The sequence below is a fragment of the Triticum aestivum genome, chromosome 4B (assembly GCF_018294505.1).
Source record: "Triticum aestivum cultivar Chinese Spring chromosome 4B, IWGSC CS RefSeq v2.1, whole genome shotgun sequence".
Classification (NCBI taxonomy): domain Eukaryota; kingdom Viridiplantae; phylum Streptophyta; class Magnoliopsida; order Poales; family Poaceae; genus Triticum; species Triticum aestivum.
This window is the reverse complement of record NC_057804.1, coordinates 470,210,503-470,227,122: the sequence shown is the minus strand read 5'-3', so window position 1 is coordinate 470,227,122 and position 16,620 is coordinate 470,210,503. Positions and strand designations below refer to the sequence as shown.

The following is a 16,620-nucleotide window of genomic DNA, read 5'->3' as shown; positions in this document are numbered from 1 at the left end:
TATTACAGTACAACATATTTATAACATAGAATTCTGTCTTAAAGTATAAAATAGTGAACGTGTAAAAAAATCAAATCAACCCAAACAAATTGTATAAATCATGATTTAAAAATCTGTAGACAAATTATAAAATGTACCCAAAATTTAAAAGTGTGATTGTGAATATATTTTTAATTGTGTTTCCGTTTGGTCTGGAATTTTGGGGCAAACATATTTAGGTCAACGTTTGAAATCACTAAGAAGAGATTTTCAAGATATTCATGTTCTTGGTCAATATTTCCGCGACCGAGAAATATAATTAGTGGTACTCCCCCGTTCGAGGTGAATAGGACGCACACGCATTTTGGGAATCAAGTTCGACCATCGGTTTAACCAAGAAAATGGGAATTAAGTTTGACCATCGGTTTAACCAAGAAAATGTGGGTTATGAAGACAAAAGTTATAACGTTGAATTCGTATTTGAATAACTTTTTGATGGTATAAATTTTAAGTCCCGAAATTTATATACTCCCTCCGTTTCAGTTTACAAGTCATACGCGTATATCTAGCTTGCCAATTTTATCATCCTAATATAAACTATATAACACAAAAACTATATCGTTTGAAAATAGAACATCTGAAGTTTATATTGATATACTTTCATAATATATGACTTGTATTAAGTTGGTCAAACTGACGACCTAGGGATACGCGCACGCCCTGTAAATTAAGAGAGAGGGAGTATTATTCGTCTAATTGATGATCAAAACTAAAACTTAAAACAAGCAAGCGTCTTAGAATGGGAGTACTAGCATGAACACGATTCATTCCTGCATTAATTGTAGGCTCCAGGACATCATGACCAAAGAAAGACAACCTAAGGCTTACAGAACGTCAGAGTCCGTAGTGCTCCTAGTTACTCAGCATGACCAACAAATATGTACATGCACGTACAAGAGTACTGCACTACACTAGCTAGTTTCAGACGTTGACGAAGGGCGTGCCGGTGATGAACTCGGTGACGGCGAGTGCGACGAGGCCGAGCATGGCGAAGCGGCCGTTCCATAGCTCGGCGTCAGCGCTCCATACGCCGCTGGACTTGCTCTCCACGCTCTGGCCCTGCAGCAGCGGCACCAGCGACGCCACCGAAAACACCGCCGCGGTTGTCAGGAACCATCCCAGCCCGGCGCCACTGCCGGCCTGGTCGAGTAGCGCGCCGCCGCGCGCTGCCTCGACGGAGAGCGCCGCCACGAAGCCCACCATAGCGAGCCGGCCGTTGATGCGCTCCGGCGCTGGGCCGCTGAACGCGAGCGCGTCCCAGACCGAGGGGTTAGCCTTGGGCTTGGGCTTGGGCGCCACCGGACTTGGGGTTGGGGTTGGGGTTGGGGAGGATGTCGATGCGCTCGTCGTGTCCTTGGTCGACTCGATATCCGGCTGCAGAGGCAGAGCATCGTGAGTCAGTACAACCAATTGAAACTTGTACAGAGTAAACAAGTTATGACGGCAGAGTCAGTTAGGCGAAAGAGGCTTACCTCGGTCTGGGCCCTGACGAGGAGGGTGCGACGGTGCGGCACCGCCGGAGACCAGGAGGAGGGGCGGCCGACGACGGCGGCACCGGCGAAGGAGCTCAAGGCCACCATGGTCGTCATTACTCACAGCAGGATGCAGGGACTGGCTAGATCACACTTGGTTCGTTGTGGACTGTGATTATTGCGTGCTGATGCCAATGACGAGTGTGCGATTATATAGGCCCGGGGAGGACGAGCTAGCCCGGCCGCGAGGGGTGGCCGCGGCGGTGGCCACGTCGGTGGGCACTCCCCAGCCGTGAACGTGTAGAAATTGTGCCTGCAGCGAGAGCTGGGACACGACGTGGATGTCCAGGGAACCATGCACAGGGCTCCGGAGCTCGCCAAAAGGTGCCAGAAAAAGTGGCACAAGTGTACTCCACGGACCGCGGAAGACTCCAGAAAGTGCGGAGATACTTGTGCCACGGTCTTTTGGCGCGAGATGACGAGAAGCCATTAGAGACACGCAGGCCTGCTTAGAGCGTGGGCTCTATTCCAGAGGCACGATGACAAAGGCTACCAAGAAGATGTTTTAGTGTCGGCAGTCTCGTGTTTAAAATGGCAGCCTCTCACGGCAGATACAATTAACTGGAGTACTAGTATGTACGTAGATGCGGGTCAAAGCATGATACGGGTTTGTTTATCGGAGAATGAAGTTTCTACAGTCGAACTGAACCAGAACCAGCTGATGCCAATCAAAAGTTAACGAAATGTATAACACAATGCTGAAGCTTCCTGTGCTTCGGACAGCGGCAGTTACAAACATCCAAAGCAGAACGAACTGCCCAATAACTTGGTGAACTATATACTAAGGCATATAATTTAATCATCTTGTGACATACACGCTCCCAATGCAGAAAACCAAGAGCATAAAAGGGGAAAGGATCTACATGATCAGTTCGGCTCAAGACACCACTTCCCACAACGACTAAAATAATGAACACAACAAAATGGGGGGAAACGGAGCAACAGAAAGATATGACACTGGAAGTCTGGAACAAAGAATAACTTACATGTGGAGGTATACTATATCACAGGGTGCTTCAGCATCAACATGACTGAAGCACGATTGGGCCAACCCAAGTGCTAAACATATCACTCAAGGCCACCTGCACTTCACCTGAACCATGCTCACAGCTGATGAGACCAGCTAGTAGGGGGAAGAACTGGCCAAGGTTCTTCTCGAACGATGAGTCGCCAAGACCGCTGATAGCTTGCAATGTTGACACAACAAGCGGTGCCCTGGCTGCAAGCTCCCTCCGCTTTGACGAACCGACCGGAATAAACCAATGACCAAGCGGCTGTATACCGCCAGAAAGGTGAGCAGGCCTTGCTGTGCTCAAGTATACCTCAAGAACCTCCTTGCAAAGTCCAACAAGGTGGGTTTCGACCTCTAAGCTCCCTTCATCTGGAGCTCTGTCCAAGAATATATTCTGGAGGATAGTGAGGCACAACTGATATGACTCGTTCTCAAGGCGTAGTAATGGCGGATCCTGCATTTGGGTCATAGAGCCCAGCTCCTGCAGCTTGGTCCGCAGGTCGTTGTCACTGTTTATCTTGTGAGCATGAGTGGCAACAGTATGCAAGGCCTCAAAGAGGATTACTGTGTTCTGTGCCGACAACTGAGCTCTGTACATGTTATATATCTCCATCACAGCCTACAGAAAGTGAAATACATAAAGTAAATTAAACACGGTCATGTTGCAATTACCAGCATATTACATGATAAACATGATAAAGCAGAATGCACGCACAGAATAAAATTAATGAAGAAAGGAGACTAGAATTTGCATTAATAACTAATATAGCAAGATAAAAGGTCCGAACTAGAGGAAAAGGTACTGTGCAAAACTAAAAACCCATACTGCTACATGTTAAGCTAGAGTTAAAGTTTGACAAGCTCTGCGTGTTCCGGTCAAACAAGCTAAGAATCTTAAGTCATTCTCATTAGACACTCTTGTTGTGTCTGAATGGAGAAATCAATTCCTACAGTGTTCGGCTAGAGATATGTTGTGGGATATAGCTGTATGAAGTTCTTCACTTTCTCCTCTCCTCCCCTTATTAGCATGCCTATTTGACAAGGTGAGAGGCGATGCACCAGACTTCGATAATCCAGGAAAATGGAGCGATGGTGAAAACAACATGCTTCCAAGCACATGAAAACAAAGACCAGTTGCAGAAGAAATACTACAGACCTGAATCAATAGGAGTTGGACAGCAGCTCGGCACTTGGCATCAGCAATTGCAAAATACAGGTTCCTTGATCTAGAGGTTTCTTCAGTACCATCCTCTGATGGTTGAGATTCGTGTTCTCTCTTATCTGAAGAGTCTCCATTTTCTATTGGTACACTTTCAAGGTAAGCTCCAGATGCGATATAAGAGAAGTCAGGAAGCGTCTCTGTGGTAACTTCTTTCAAAGACAACACGACTTCCAGCCATTTTTCATCCACGAAGACAGAGCCAGCACTGCTCATCAGGCGAACAAATGCAGCAATGCCTATACCAGCAAGACTCTGATGGGGACGCTTAATGAAACTTGTCAAGAGTGAAAGAACTTTCTTCAGAAGTGGATGGACAGTGTCATAGAACTTGACGAAAAGGTCTACAACTAGCTGAAGGGCCAACGTGCACGTTTCATACATCCAAGCATCTTGATCAAGCTCTGCAGGATCATTTTCCGCATTTTGTCCTTGTGAAGAACCACCAGATGGATCAATAGCATGCCGTACATAATCAAATATTGGGAAAAGTACTGAATCAAACACCTTCTCCCACAAAGGAAGAGAGAAAACATGGCCATGGTTTCTTAATGTGTCAAATAACACCTGCAAGGAACTTTTCCTAATTTCTGGTCTAAGGTCGAAAGTAAGTTCAGACAATCCTGCAAGGTTTGACAAGTTGGCGCCAGACATTATTACTAGTAAATAATAAGTCGATGGAAAACAATAGAAAGGTCCATCTTGAACAAAAGGAGAATGTAACTACCTGCTAATAAAGGAAACCAGAAGTGTATATGATCATCCTTATCAACCTGAATTGCACCTTCCTGCTTTCCATCCTTGGTCAAATGAGGCGAGGGCTCCTTCAGCCTCGAAGAGGACCCGATGTCACCTTCTGCCAGCTTTGCCGCACAGAATCGAAGAAAACCAATTGCATTAAGGCCTATATCCTTGTTAAACCTACTGTTGGTGAACGCAATAAGACAGTTCACACAATCAGTGAAAGTTGACGACTCAGTCTCGGTAATGTAGGGGAAATAATCTCGCAAAATCTTCTCGATAATTTCGAAGGCCAAGAGTACAATGTTTTTATGATCATCATATGATGCCGTTGCAAAAACCTGAAATTTATGCACAAAACAAATCAGCATTCAGAAACAAGAATAAAACTGCTCCAAAGTGTCTCGTATCAAAATCAAGGTACATGAGTGCAAGTACAGATAACATACCATAAACATGCTTTTCCACCCTGACTTCACATGATTAACGCGGGCCAGTACCATTTGGGATACACACCTGATGATTAGTTCTCTTATCTCAACAGCTCTACTCTTCCTCATTACAACAACAAAAGGCTTCATAAATTCATTTTGGAAATTGTAGTTGGCCAGTTCTTCTCGCTCCAGGAACTTCATTGCCAGCTGTCGCAATGAATCCATAGCAAATATTGCAATTGAAAGATTTTCTGAGCAGCCAATGGTAACAAAAAATTCAGACAAGACGTGCCATATGCTTGACCAGACAAGCCTGATGCGGTTCATATTGTAATGCCTAGAGAAAAAGAAACAATCATACTTCAGTGACTATATAGTGCAATAAGAGTGTAAACAAACATATTGCAATGTTTATACATTGCTGATATGACATCATAGATTCCTTACGTGATTTCAACAATCTTAGTCAGGCTAAAAACACGTGGATCAGAAGCAGACCGCAATTCCTCCATTGAAACCTTACAAAGGGCCTTTACAAAATCAATTATACCCTCACTGTTGAGATTTTGACTTCTTATGAATACACGATTCATTTCAGCCATCCCGACTTGCTCCAAGAGGATTGTCACCGCATTATTCATTTGATCAACACCAGAAGCTTTTCCGCCAACACCAGCGCTGTCATAAGTACCTCTTTTAGAAGCGGCACCAGCATTTGGAGCCTTCTTTTTCAAACCAGGAATAATCGAGGATTTAGCCTGTTTTGATTTATCAAGGTCTGGCTGTTGCAGTGCAAAGAAAGTGGCATCTGGAGGAGCACCTTCACCTACAAGATGTAGATTCTCAAAACGAGAAACACAGGTCAATATATGCTCCCATGCTTCTTGCAAGTAATTTCCGTCTTCATCTGCAATCAACAGAATTGCCTAAGTGGCAATTCCCCACCACAACAAAAGAGTGAGAATGGAAAAACTGATTATATCATTATGCTCAAAGTAAGATTTTGGTAAACTGCAATTAGCACGACGGCGTATGCTTGTAATGGAGTGTGCAACAGAAACATTCAAATGGCAGACCAAAAGAGGCGAAAGATGAGTCCCATGAATAGTTTTTTTCTTTCAACATTTTCTCAGTCACCCAGAATGGCTATAGCAACTGTGAAAAAAAACCAAATGCTCAGTATACACAAGGAGCAAACATAGCTGCTTTAACAGAGATGCAGAGCAGCTCTCCTCAGAACATCACATCCAGCTATTATCATGCACTTACCCAACAATTTAGCATGGAACCAGCTAGGTCATAAATCAGTTGCATCTAGCCTTTTAAAGCCAACCAACGCGAAACAAACTTCTGAGTATCATTTTTTGCTTTAATGATTTTATTCTCTTTAGACAATTACTAATAATAGAAGCAACTTCTCTGCTGGTAGTATACCGGTCAAACACCTAAGAAATTCAATATTCACACCAGATATGCAGAACAAACCTTAATTGCTTCAATATTTTTCTGCTTGATATCCGCAGCAGAGTGAAGTGATGTAAACTTGGCAAGCGATGTAATGAAAGCATCCCTTTGAGTCTTCATCGACATAGCTGCGGTGACATGTATTGCACAGCGAAATCCCTCAAGACACTGGGATATGACAATTTCATCATCACTCTGGTCAAGTGGCACACTGAAGGCAGCAAGCATAGGAGCCCAGCAAACCTCGACCATGAACTTCAAAATTACTACATCCGTGGCTGGATAAAATACTGACCTAAACCATTCATTCAAAAAAGATCCAAATATATTATTTACAGTGAAGGAGATGAACAAAAACAATACAATTGCATAAACACGTGGGCAGAAAAAAATATAATTGATCAAGTAAACAGTGTAACTTAGTTTACAATTATTCATCTAGAATCCAGCATAACTTACTCAGACATACGAGCCTTTTCTTTGAATTGCTCCTGCATATGCTTAATGAGATCATCACTTGTCTCCATAGCTGAACCTCGTTTGCGTATAACAATGTTTAGAATGTTATCCAACCCAAGAATTTTGTTAGAGCTTGTTGATTGTTGCTGATGAGGAACAAATTCGTCTTCTTTCATCTTAATTTCTTTTTTCCAAATCCTTCCATACAAGGACCTCATAAATTCTTCTGGTAGGTCTTTCCCATCATCAATACCACGATTGTTTCTTATGAAATCTTCTGGCGACATCTGCACCAATTAATACATTAGGAATAGCATCAGAAAATGTGTAAATTGTATGCTCAAGCATAACTTGAAAATACCTTATTTTTGACCATTGGGTTATGTGCATCAGTGTTAAGCATTATGACTGAATAAGCAAGAACGTAAGCTGTGTCTGCACTCGAAAAGGCCTTTGGGTTGCATTTGCAGTAACGCTCTGCAAATTTCTCCATAACCCGATCAATCTTTTGAGCTTCTCCAGGAAGCCTAAAACCTTGAAGAAAGGCTCTGATCGCTTCATCAAATTCCATATTTTGAAAATTAAAAGAATCCACATATGCATGCATGACTTTGAGGGATAAATCTTCCCTTTCCCCTAAATAATCACCAATCATAGTCTTGTTCAAGCCAGAAGTACTTTTCAGGAAAGCAGCTATATCCTCAGCTGACTCCCCGACCTTGTTGGCATTTATTAAGAATTCAATTCCCTTTCTAGGCTTCCGGTTAAACAGAGCGATACCCTCCTGTCATTCATAAAGCAGTTGACCACATAAGAAAAAGGAAATGAATCAACCTTAAATATAATGGAACTGTGGCAAGTAATTCAGGACAGAACAGCAACCAGCAGTCCTACACATTGCCACGTTCTCATTGAAAAATGCATAAAAGTAACTAAATGTGGAATGAGATCCACCTGAAGTTCCATTTTGTAAGCTCGACGCTGCTCCAAAGATGCAGCCTCTGAAACCCCATTTGATACTTCTGAATGTGAATCGGATACCTCGCTAGAAGCATCTCCATTGATATCTGTCTGGGGAAACTCATTTCCACCATCATTATCGTTTTGCTCTGATTCAATCTTAGGAGAGTCAGGATCTGGAATACGTAGCTGCTTATTCATCCAATCTCCCATGGATCTGAGGATAGAAACTAAGCATTTCATTGCTTCACTCTTCATTGTGGTATCCTGAGGCGGTACCAATGTGGTAGCGATACCCGCAGGAGGCCCTTGAGCTGTTTTAAGCAGACCGTTGACCATCCTGTCGGAAAAACATACAGAAAATGAAACACAATAGTAAATAGGTTTCTGCAGCTATTTATGAGAATAAAACCTCACTAGTCAACTATAGTAATGATAATGAAAAGTGAGTGATGCAGCACCTCTCAAATATGTTCGACGAGTGGACATCACAGTCGTAATTGATGAAAATGTCAACCAAGATTTGAGAATCAGTACAGAGCTTCTCCAAAAAACGAAGAACTATCATCTTTGCTTGAAAATTTGGTTGTGCAATATTTTCCAGAACTCTCAGAATGATCATGGGAAAAAATACTCCAATTTCTGCCTTCAATCCTGGCCTAAATCTTGAAACCAAGCTAATAAAAATAGAACAAGATAACTGAAAAACAATCATATGTGACGAGGCACAGTTCTTCAAAAGTGATAGGCACAAATACTGCTTGATAGCACCTAGAAACCTGACCAAGTTAAAACAAGATAGTTAGGCCAAAAAGAAGTATATTTGATAAATAAAACATCATGCAGATGGGTATAAGAACTCTGTAGCAGTTGACAAGAAAATATGACTATAGCACAGTCAATATGAAGATACAATTGTATTAGCTACACCAGCATAGTGTACTTTGAGAAGAAGCTGGTCTACCTGAAAAGCTACAGTAATATACCTTGGTAGGCATGACAATACGCATGCCCATTACTATTTTACTAGCAAGAAACATGTGTCTTGCTACAGAGTAAAAATGACATACAAGTTTGCAAGACTAGTTACTTTATTGAAATGAGGTGTTGCTAGGCGTATCCAAAAATGTACAATATAGCAGGATGTTTTTAGAAAACAGGTTTAAGTGGGTGATGAGAATCCCATCACAATCGGAATCGTTAGTACCAAATCAGACTGTTGGTACGACCCCGAGGAAAAAAGACCATCACCACCAACTGGTTCGTTTACAGGTTCCTGAACTTCATTTTACCAAAAATACAAGCAACCATAATAGAATCAATCACCATGACTCTCATGGGCAATGCAACTTCGTTAGAATGATAGGTTGTAACCCAAAATTTGTACCCACTTTATCATTTATAGTTATTCAACAAATACAATTGTATTGTCAACCAAATTGGCATTACTTTCAAGTTTCAAGAAGAGGAGACAGACAGAACCAACAAAATAACCAACAATGTGTCAACGTATATAATTCAAAATCAATCAATTTTCCTATGACAATAGCTAGCTCCTCTTCCTGGTACAGTATCCACTTTGTTGAGGAGTGTAGATTGCTTCTCTAGCAAGTAACATGGTATCAAGGTTTTTGAGGTAAAACGTCTTGTGACAAATGACAGCAGATCATAACCCTCATTGCATGGGTGTGCAGCCAAGCAGTCCCATCAAAATGCAATTGTCAGAATCAACCTCACTGAACCATTTTTATGTGAGATTGATCAAGTACATTTTGATTTCAATATCGTAGCAACAAGCATAAATTACACACCTCTAGCTTCTGTAAATTGCAACATGAATTTCAATACTGATTTTTATTAGCATTGCTATGAACAGAGCAACATCGAGTATTATAGATTAATCCAAATGTACTACCTGTAAATCAATGCCTAATCTTTTCAAAAGAGTTCGTCAAAGAATTCATCTCTTCCTTAAGCTGTGACTAGACCACGTTTCAAGGAATAAAATGATGCTCAAACTTTTGCTCAATGTTGCTACCAGATTATAATAAGAAATTCAGAAGATCTGGGATAAAATAACTTCAGGCAAGGGAAATTGTACCTCTCGCTGGTGCGGAACACAGCCCCAGCATTTTCAAGCAAGATCTTGAGAAGTTCAAGAGCAAGGATCTTCCCCCGCATCACTATCGGATCAGCTGGTGCATCCTTCGGCGGTGTCTTCATCGAGAGCTTACATAATGCCCGGAAAACTAAGAAAGCATCCCTCCGCAGCTTATTCCCAATCCTGAAATCAGCATCATCATCCAAAGTGGCTACCACTGCCCCCTCCACACCAAGCTCATCCTTACGACCCTCAAGAGCTGTCTTGTACATGCTAATCTCCCAGTACTTGGCATCCAGCATGTCCTTATCCGTTGAATCAAGCAAGTCCGCAGGATTTGCTCCTTCCTCAGCTGCTGCGGTCGTCTCAAAAGCGCCATCATGGGGCACAGTGCCTGCCGCGGCAGACGAGGTTGTCCGTGTCAGAGGTGTGAGTGCACCATCAATGTCCCCTATGATCTTCGAGATGAATCCCTGTACGAAGGTGGCATCGGCGGTGGGTGATGCACCTGAACCAGCATCAGGCAACTCAATCACTTCAGCCACGACGATGGGTTGCACGGGGATCGTGGATGAATCTGCCTCCATTCTGCGGAAGACGATTACCAACATCTGCACGAGCGACGCCTTGGCAGTGGCCTGATTCACGGTGCTACGGCTACCCAGATACATATCATAGCAGGCGCGCACAGCGCGGAGCAGGCAGTCGCCATGGAGGCACACGGAGGTGGATGTGACCGCAGAGAGGAGAGTCTTGAGGAGGAGGAGCTCAATGTGCTCGTCGTCGAGGTGGAGCGCATTGCAGGCAGCCTCGAGCAGGGAAGCGACGAGCTGTGACGAGGGGTCAGCCGACGGGTCGGCCTCCCCATGGATGTAGGAGTGCGCGATCAGCCTGTGGAGTAGCTCGAGCGCCGCCTCGACGAGCTTGGCGCTGCCGGAGCCAAGCGCGGAGGAGATGGGGGAGAGGAGCAGCTCCGAGTCCTCCAGCGAGAGGTTGCGGAGCGGGCCCGGCTGCCAGGAGGAGGAAGTCGGCGTGGAGGGCGAGGTGGGGGTGGACGGGGTCTGCGCCGCGGTGGGCGAGGAGGGCGGGGGCCTTTGGATGCGTTCGAGGATGGACTTGGCGGTGTGGGAGAGCTTGGAGTGCGCCTTGTTGCGCCACGAGGCGTTCTTCATGAGCTTCTCGAGGAAAGGCACGAAGGCCTCGACGAGGCGCGGGTCGGACTCCGGCGAGGACAGCGGCGCCGGCGCCGCTGCGGCCGCGGAGGCCATTATTCCTCGAGGGATTTCGGTGGCCGCGGCTGTGCCGCGCCGGGTGGATCTGGATCTGGGCTGGGCAGGGCGGGGCGGGGGAGGGGAGTGACGGGTCCGGTGCTGGGGTTTGAGGTGGTTCGGATCGGCGAGTGGGGCGAAGAGGGGGACAGATGTTCGCGTGCGTAGATTTGCGAGGAATGCACCGGAACGATTAGCTGTCGATGACTGGTGGGAACGAGCGTGTGTGGGTCCCACTTGTCGGTGTGATATTAGTGGTGATCTGCCTGTTCAGAGAGGCTACGCGGGCGATCGAGGCAACAAAGTGATGGGAGTGAGCTGAACGACGATGACAGGTGGCAGGGGTACAGTCCTTGTTGGGCTGGGCCAAAGTTGACTTTTAGGACACAGGCCGGATTGGCATTTCTCGAGAATCATGGGCCTCGTTGCTAGAAGGCCGAGCGACTGGGCCATATTTTGCAACCAATTAAAATACAGCTAGTCCAGCCCACACAGTATATGCACCTATGGGGGGCATATTTCCGAAATCACTAATTGAGGAGTACCCCTTCCAAAGATCATCCCCACCTCCGCACACTGCGATAAGTGGCGCACTGCATATGCACTACTTGTCACAACATGTGAGTTTTCCCTTTTTCCGTACATCTGTTTATTCAAAATGTTTTATCTCTAAAACATAAAATCCGTGCATCTAAATCTCGAACCGTTTTCACCGTTGAATTCCTCGCGTCCAATGTTGATAGGTTTTGACGAACTTTTTTCACACAAAAAATCGGATGGAGAAAACTGGACGCGAACCAAGAGAACGTTTTTTTTTCCTTTCCGGAAGCTGTTTCTGAGACGCACGGCCATGCCTCTCGCGGAAGCAAGATCGTGCCTCTCGCGCAATAAAAAGAGAAAAGAATTTTTTTCGTTTTTAATCGTGCCTCTCGCAGAAGCAAAACTGTGCCTGTCACGGAAGAAGAAAAAAGAAAAAAAAACGTGGTCTTTTTGTTTCCGAGAGGCACGACCGTGCCTCTCGCGGAAGCAAAACCGTGTCTCTCACAGAAGAAGAAAAAAACGCATCTTTTCATTTCCAAGAGACATGGCCATGCCTAAAAATAAAACGTGTTTTTCCCGTTTCCGAGAGGCACGACTGTGCCTTTCGCGGAAACAAAATCATGCCTCTCACGAAAGAAAAGAAAAAGAAACGGGTGTTTTCGCAAAAAAAAAGTCAAAAAAATTGTTGGAAAGATACAAAAGACCGGTGAAAACCGGAAAGTAAAAAAAAATCTAAAAAGCCGAAAACGCATGCAGAAAAATTAAAAAAGACAGAGAGAGCAACCAGAGCGCGACGCGTGGCGGCGGCTGAGAGCGCGCCACTTGGCGCACTCTTAGCCCACTCTTAAGTGATCGTTGGGAGACTCCCTAAGGAGTGCTCACCAACTTGTTGCTCTCGCATATTTCCGTAAAAAGAACTATGGGCGGCATACTTAAGGAGGTCTTTGGTTCGAGAATGATAACGCAAACGTAATCGTAAAGGGCTCACGTTGGCAACCTAAATGGTATGTGCAAATGTGTAAACATGTTTAGTTCAACTCCAAAATTGGACTGTAATAAGTTGTGTCATTTGGTGATGTGTAGCTCCGAACTGAAAGTCTGAAACAGCGAGACTACCACAGAATCCATAGCAGTAGATTCAGAAACGGGTCAAAAAATCAGCAAAAAAATAAAGAATAAACTGAAGAGTAGAAGAACACAAATCATGGCTGCAGATCCACACCAGAGCCGTCACCTGGTTTTCCACAATCAGCAAACATCGGCGTTTCTTCACAGCTTGGAGATTGGAGAAAGATGCGCGAGGACTACGAGTGCAACATGTAGGAGCATGCTTGGATACGTTTTAGTCCCATGATTAAAAGTAGTGGGACTAAAACTTGCTAGTCTCACCCATGCTTGGATCCAAATACTAAAGAGACTAAAATCTAGTTATTGAGCATTTATTATCCTCCAAACCCTCCAATCCAGAACTAAGGAGAGGAATTAAATGAGGAGAGAGAGAGCTAATACATATTTTAGTAGGTTTCCCATGACTAAAAGATTTTAGCCTCAAGACTAGTCCTAGCCTCTCTTTAGTCAGGGGTGCTTGGAACTTTAGCCTTTAAAAGAGACTATTTTTAGTCAGACTAAAAATAGTCCCTTATATCCAAGCACCCTCTAGATCCGCCATGGTCGATAGCTCCTTGTGGGGAGACGTCGCCGCGGGGAATAATAGGGCTACATGGCTGGTCCATGGTTGAGGGGATCGGGGAAGGAGCGAAGTCATCGAAAGAGAAGACCGGAGCACAGCGGTATCATTATCAGATTACGGTGGGGGTGGGCGGAATGGGCCTTGACCTGCGGTGCAATTTCTTTACACGGTATGCGTTTACGGGCCAAATCAACCAAACACGTTGAAGGGTAATAAATTGCGGTGTAGTCAGAGAACATGCGAAATATTCCCAACCAAATACGTCCCAAGTGTCAATCATTCGCACACGGACGTACGAGCTAGCGATCACTTGGGTCGGCCATTAAACATGTAAGTTCGTTTCATCTAGGGAACCTTCTGGAGGATTCCAACTCGGGTTTTTACTCGTTATGGGAACCTTCTAAAAGGTTCCAGAACTTGTTTTTTCGTTTGTTTTATATAATGTTTTAGTTTCCTTTTTACTTTCTTATTTTTATGTTTCTCTTTTCCTTTGCTTTTTCGCCTTTCTTTTTTTGTTTTTCAAGCTTCTCTATCTTTTTTCGAAAAAACTAAAATTTCGAAAAAATATTCTTTTTACAAAAAAAACATAATATAAAAAATGTTCATTTTTTACACAAATATTATCAAATTATAAATATTCCCATTTTTTAAATTTATGTGTTTTTTTAATCATGTTTTCAATTTTCTGTTCACAGATTCAAAAAAGGTTAGATATATTTAAAAAAAACAAGATTTCAAAAAAACAAAAAAAAATACTAATTCAAAAAATGATCATGTCTTAAAAATGTGTGGAAATATTGAAAAAATGTTATTACAATTATTTGAAATTCCAAGAAATAAGAATTTCCAGCAAAGTTTCTTTTCCAAAAAAATACTTTTCAAAATATGGGGAAATTGAAATTCCAAATACTTTTTGAAAATACAAACATTAATTGAATTTGCGGTCAATTTTTGAAAATGCGAGCATTTTTAGAAATTCAAATCAAATTTAAAACACTAACACTTTTTGAATTTGGGAACATTTTTTATGAATGCGAATAATGTTCGATTTTGGAACTTTTTTAAATTATGAGCACTTTTTTGAAATTTTGACATTTTTAAGAAACAAAAACAAATTTTGAAAAAGAAAGAGAAAAACAAGATAGAAAACCGAAGACTAGTAAAGAAAAAAACGCACAACATGCATCGTTGATGGGCCGGCCTAGACGGCCGTTGCCTATGTGAAAGGTAACTATTTGAAACATGACCCCTCGAGATATGGTGTTTCACTCATTCTCAAAAAAGTAAAACATGTCAATGACTGATGTGAGCATGTGTGGGACCCACTTGTCGGTGTGATATTAGTGGCGGTCTGTGTGTTCAGAGAGGCCACGCGGGCGACTGAGGCAACAAAGTGATGGGAGTGAGCTCAACGATGATGACATGGCGGGTGACACGTGGCAGGGGTACGGGCCTTGTTGGGCTAGGCCGAAGTTGAATTTTATGACACGGGACGGATTTGCATTTCTTGAGAATCATTGTCCTCATTGTTAGAAGGCTAAGGTCGGTTGATCTCTATTGGGCCATATTTTGCAACCAATTAGGGCATCTCCACCACTGACCCGCAAATTTGCTCCGGCATCCGTCCGCACACAAAGGGGACCAGTCCACGAACACTGATGTGGGAGCCGGCCATCCAACGTTGCCCGCATACATTTCAGCCATTGTTTGAACTAACCGAATGAAATTCTGCAAACACGGTAGTTTTCATATAAATCAGAAAAAATGATTACATTTCAGACATACTTCAACTAAAAGCGGAGCTAGCTCAACTCTGGAGGTATAATTTCGGACATACTTCAACTAAAAGCGGAGCTAGCTCGACTCTAGAGGTATAATTTCGGACATACTTCAACTAATCACCTAGTCTAATGCCGGCCGCAACGGATCTCCATTCCCACGACATGACTACCCTATGTGGCTTCCACCTCCGTGGCCTCCACCTCCACCATATCTTCCTTATGTCCTGCTGCATCACTCATCGGAGTGGCCATGCTTCAACGGAGGGGAAGAGTGCCTACTCCGCTTTTGTGAAGCCGAGGCGGGGGTCAATGATGGTCTGTGCTGAACCGGGCAAGACACCGGCTGAGTATGTTGGCGACGTGGTGCCAGTGGCCATCGTGGGACCCAAGCAGTGGCGCCTCATTGTCTGTTGTCCGTTGTGACTACGAACGTGTTAGCCGCCTCCGCAGGCATGGTATACTTTTCCTCGGTGTCTGTTGTGATTACGAACGTGTTAGCCGCCTCCGCTGACAGGGCATGGTTCTGCCAACATTTGCAGCGGATGGTGCGGCCCTAGGCGCGGGAGGAGCATGATAACATAGTGGCGTCTACGGCATCCATGGTGCATGTGCCACCATGCTCCCTCGCGTGCCGGTGTGGAGCAACTGGCCACTCCTCTGCGAGTCTGGCTTGGAGTGGTGAGTTGTTGCACCATGGGCCAGCTTGGAGTGGCGGCTTGCTCCTCCGCTTGCCCGCCTGCAGCCTCACCCACGGCCTCGGGTGGCGAGGGAGGTGGAGCAGGGAGTTTCCTAGCTTGTATCATGTGGGCTCGACGAGCCACCCAGCCGACTTTTATGCCATAGAACCCCTCTTCCCGCTCGTCGCATTCCATGGAGAGTGTGTAGAATATGGTGCAAGGAGGAGATGGGGAGCAGAAGTGTGGTCCGGTTCTTGCCCAACGTCTGGCCTCGTTTAAATAGCGGGCAGACGTGAGGAGCCAACTGGCGTTGTGTTTAATGTCGGCTGGCTGGCCGACGAACGTGTGGCCATAGTAGGTTTCTCGGCACACGTGTGGGTTCAATGGAGGCAGGTGGGACGGTCTAAAGCCGGTTGAATATAGTGAGAAGGCGTGTTCAGTCGGACATGCAGTGGGCAATGCTCTCTCGTCTGGCACGTCGCCTTAATGCCAATGCTAGTGAGAGGCCGCGTCCACTTTGGGCCAGCATCAATGCAGAGCGGCCGCTCCACAATGGCATGAATGTGGGGAGCTGGCGCCAGGCGGGAACGCACGCGGGTGAGGAAGGAGGGTTTTTTTGTGGACAAGGGTAGTCAGAAGCGGGGATGGTAGCAGTCCGAAAGCCCCTAAAGCCCCTTCCCCCCACTTTGTCTCTGCTTTATGG

The 16,620-nt window shown here is 44.7% G+C and overlaps 2 protein-coding genes across 2 annotated transcripts; both read right to left on the bottom strand.

Annotated features, from left to right (window-relative positions):
• Nucleotides 1-788: 788 nt before the first annotated feature.
• On the bottom strand, nucleotides 789-1,770 carry LOC123092772 (high molecular mass early light-inducible protein HV58, chloroplastic). The gene is made up of 2 exons (XM_044514595.1): nucleotides 1,512-1,770; nucleotides 789-1,413 (listed from the first exon to the last, which is right to left on the bottom strand). The coding sequence occupies exons 1-2, from the start codon at nucleotides 1,626-1,628 to the stop codon at nucleotides 961-963; spliced, it is 570 nt and encodes a 189-aa protein (XP_044370530.1). The 5' UTR covers nucleotides 1,629-1,770; the 3' UTR covers nucleotides 789-960.
• A 567-nt stretch (nucleotides 1,771-2,337) lies between these two features.
• LOC123092771 (brefeldin A-inhibited guanine nucleotide-exchange protein 2) lies at nucleotides 2,338-11,317 on the bottom strand. The gene is made up of 11 exons (XM_044514593.1): nucleotides 9,962-11,317; nucleotides 8,322-8,639; nucleotides 7,855-8,200; nucleotides 7,262-7,684; nucleotides 6,901-7,187; nucleotides 6,463-6,736; nucleotides 5,425-5,903; nucleotides 4,993-5,314; nucleotides 4,530-4,884; nucleotides 3,740-4,425; nucleotides 2,338-3,202 (listed from the first exon to the last, which is right to left on the bottom strand). Exons 1-11 carry the CDS (start codon nucleotides 11,227-11,229, stop codon nucleotides 2,594-2,596), a joined length of 5,367 nt encoding a protein of 1,788 aa, XP_044370528.1. The 5' UTR covers nucleotides 11,230-11,317; the 3' UTR covers nucleotides 2,338-2,593.
• Nucleotides 11,318-16,620: the final 5,303 nt, after the last annotated feature.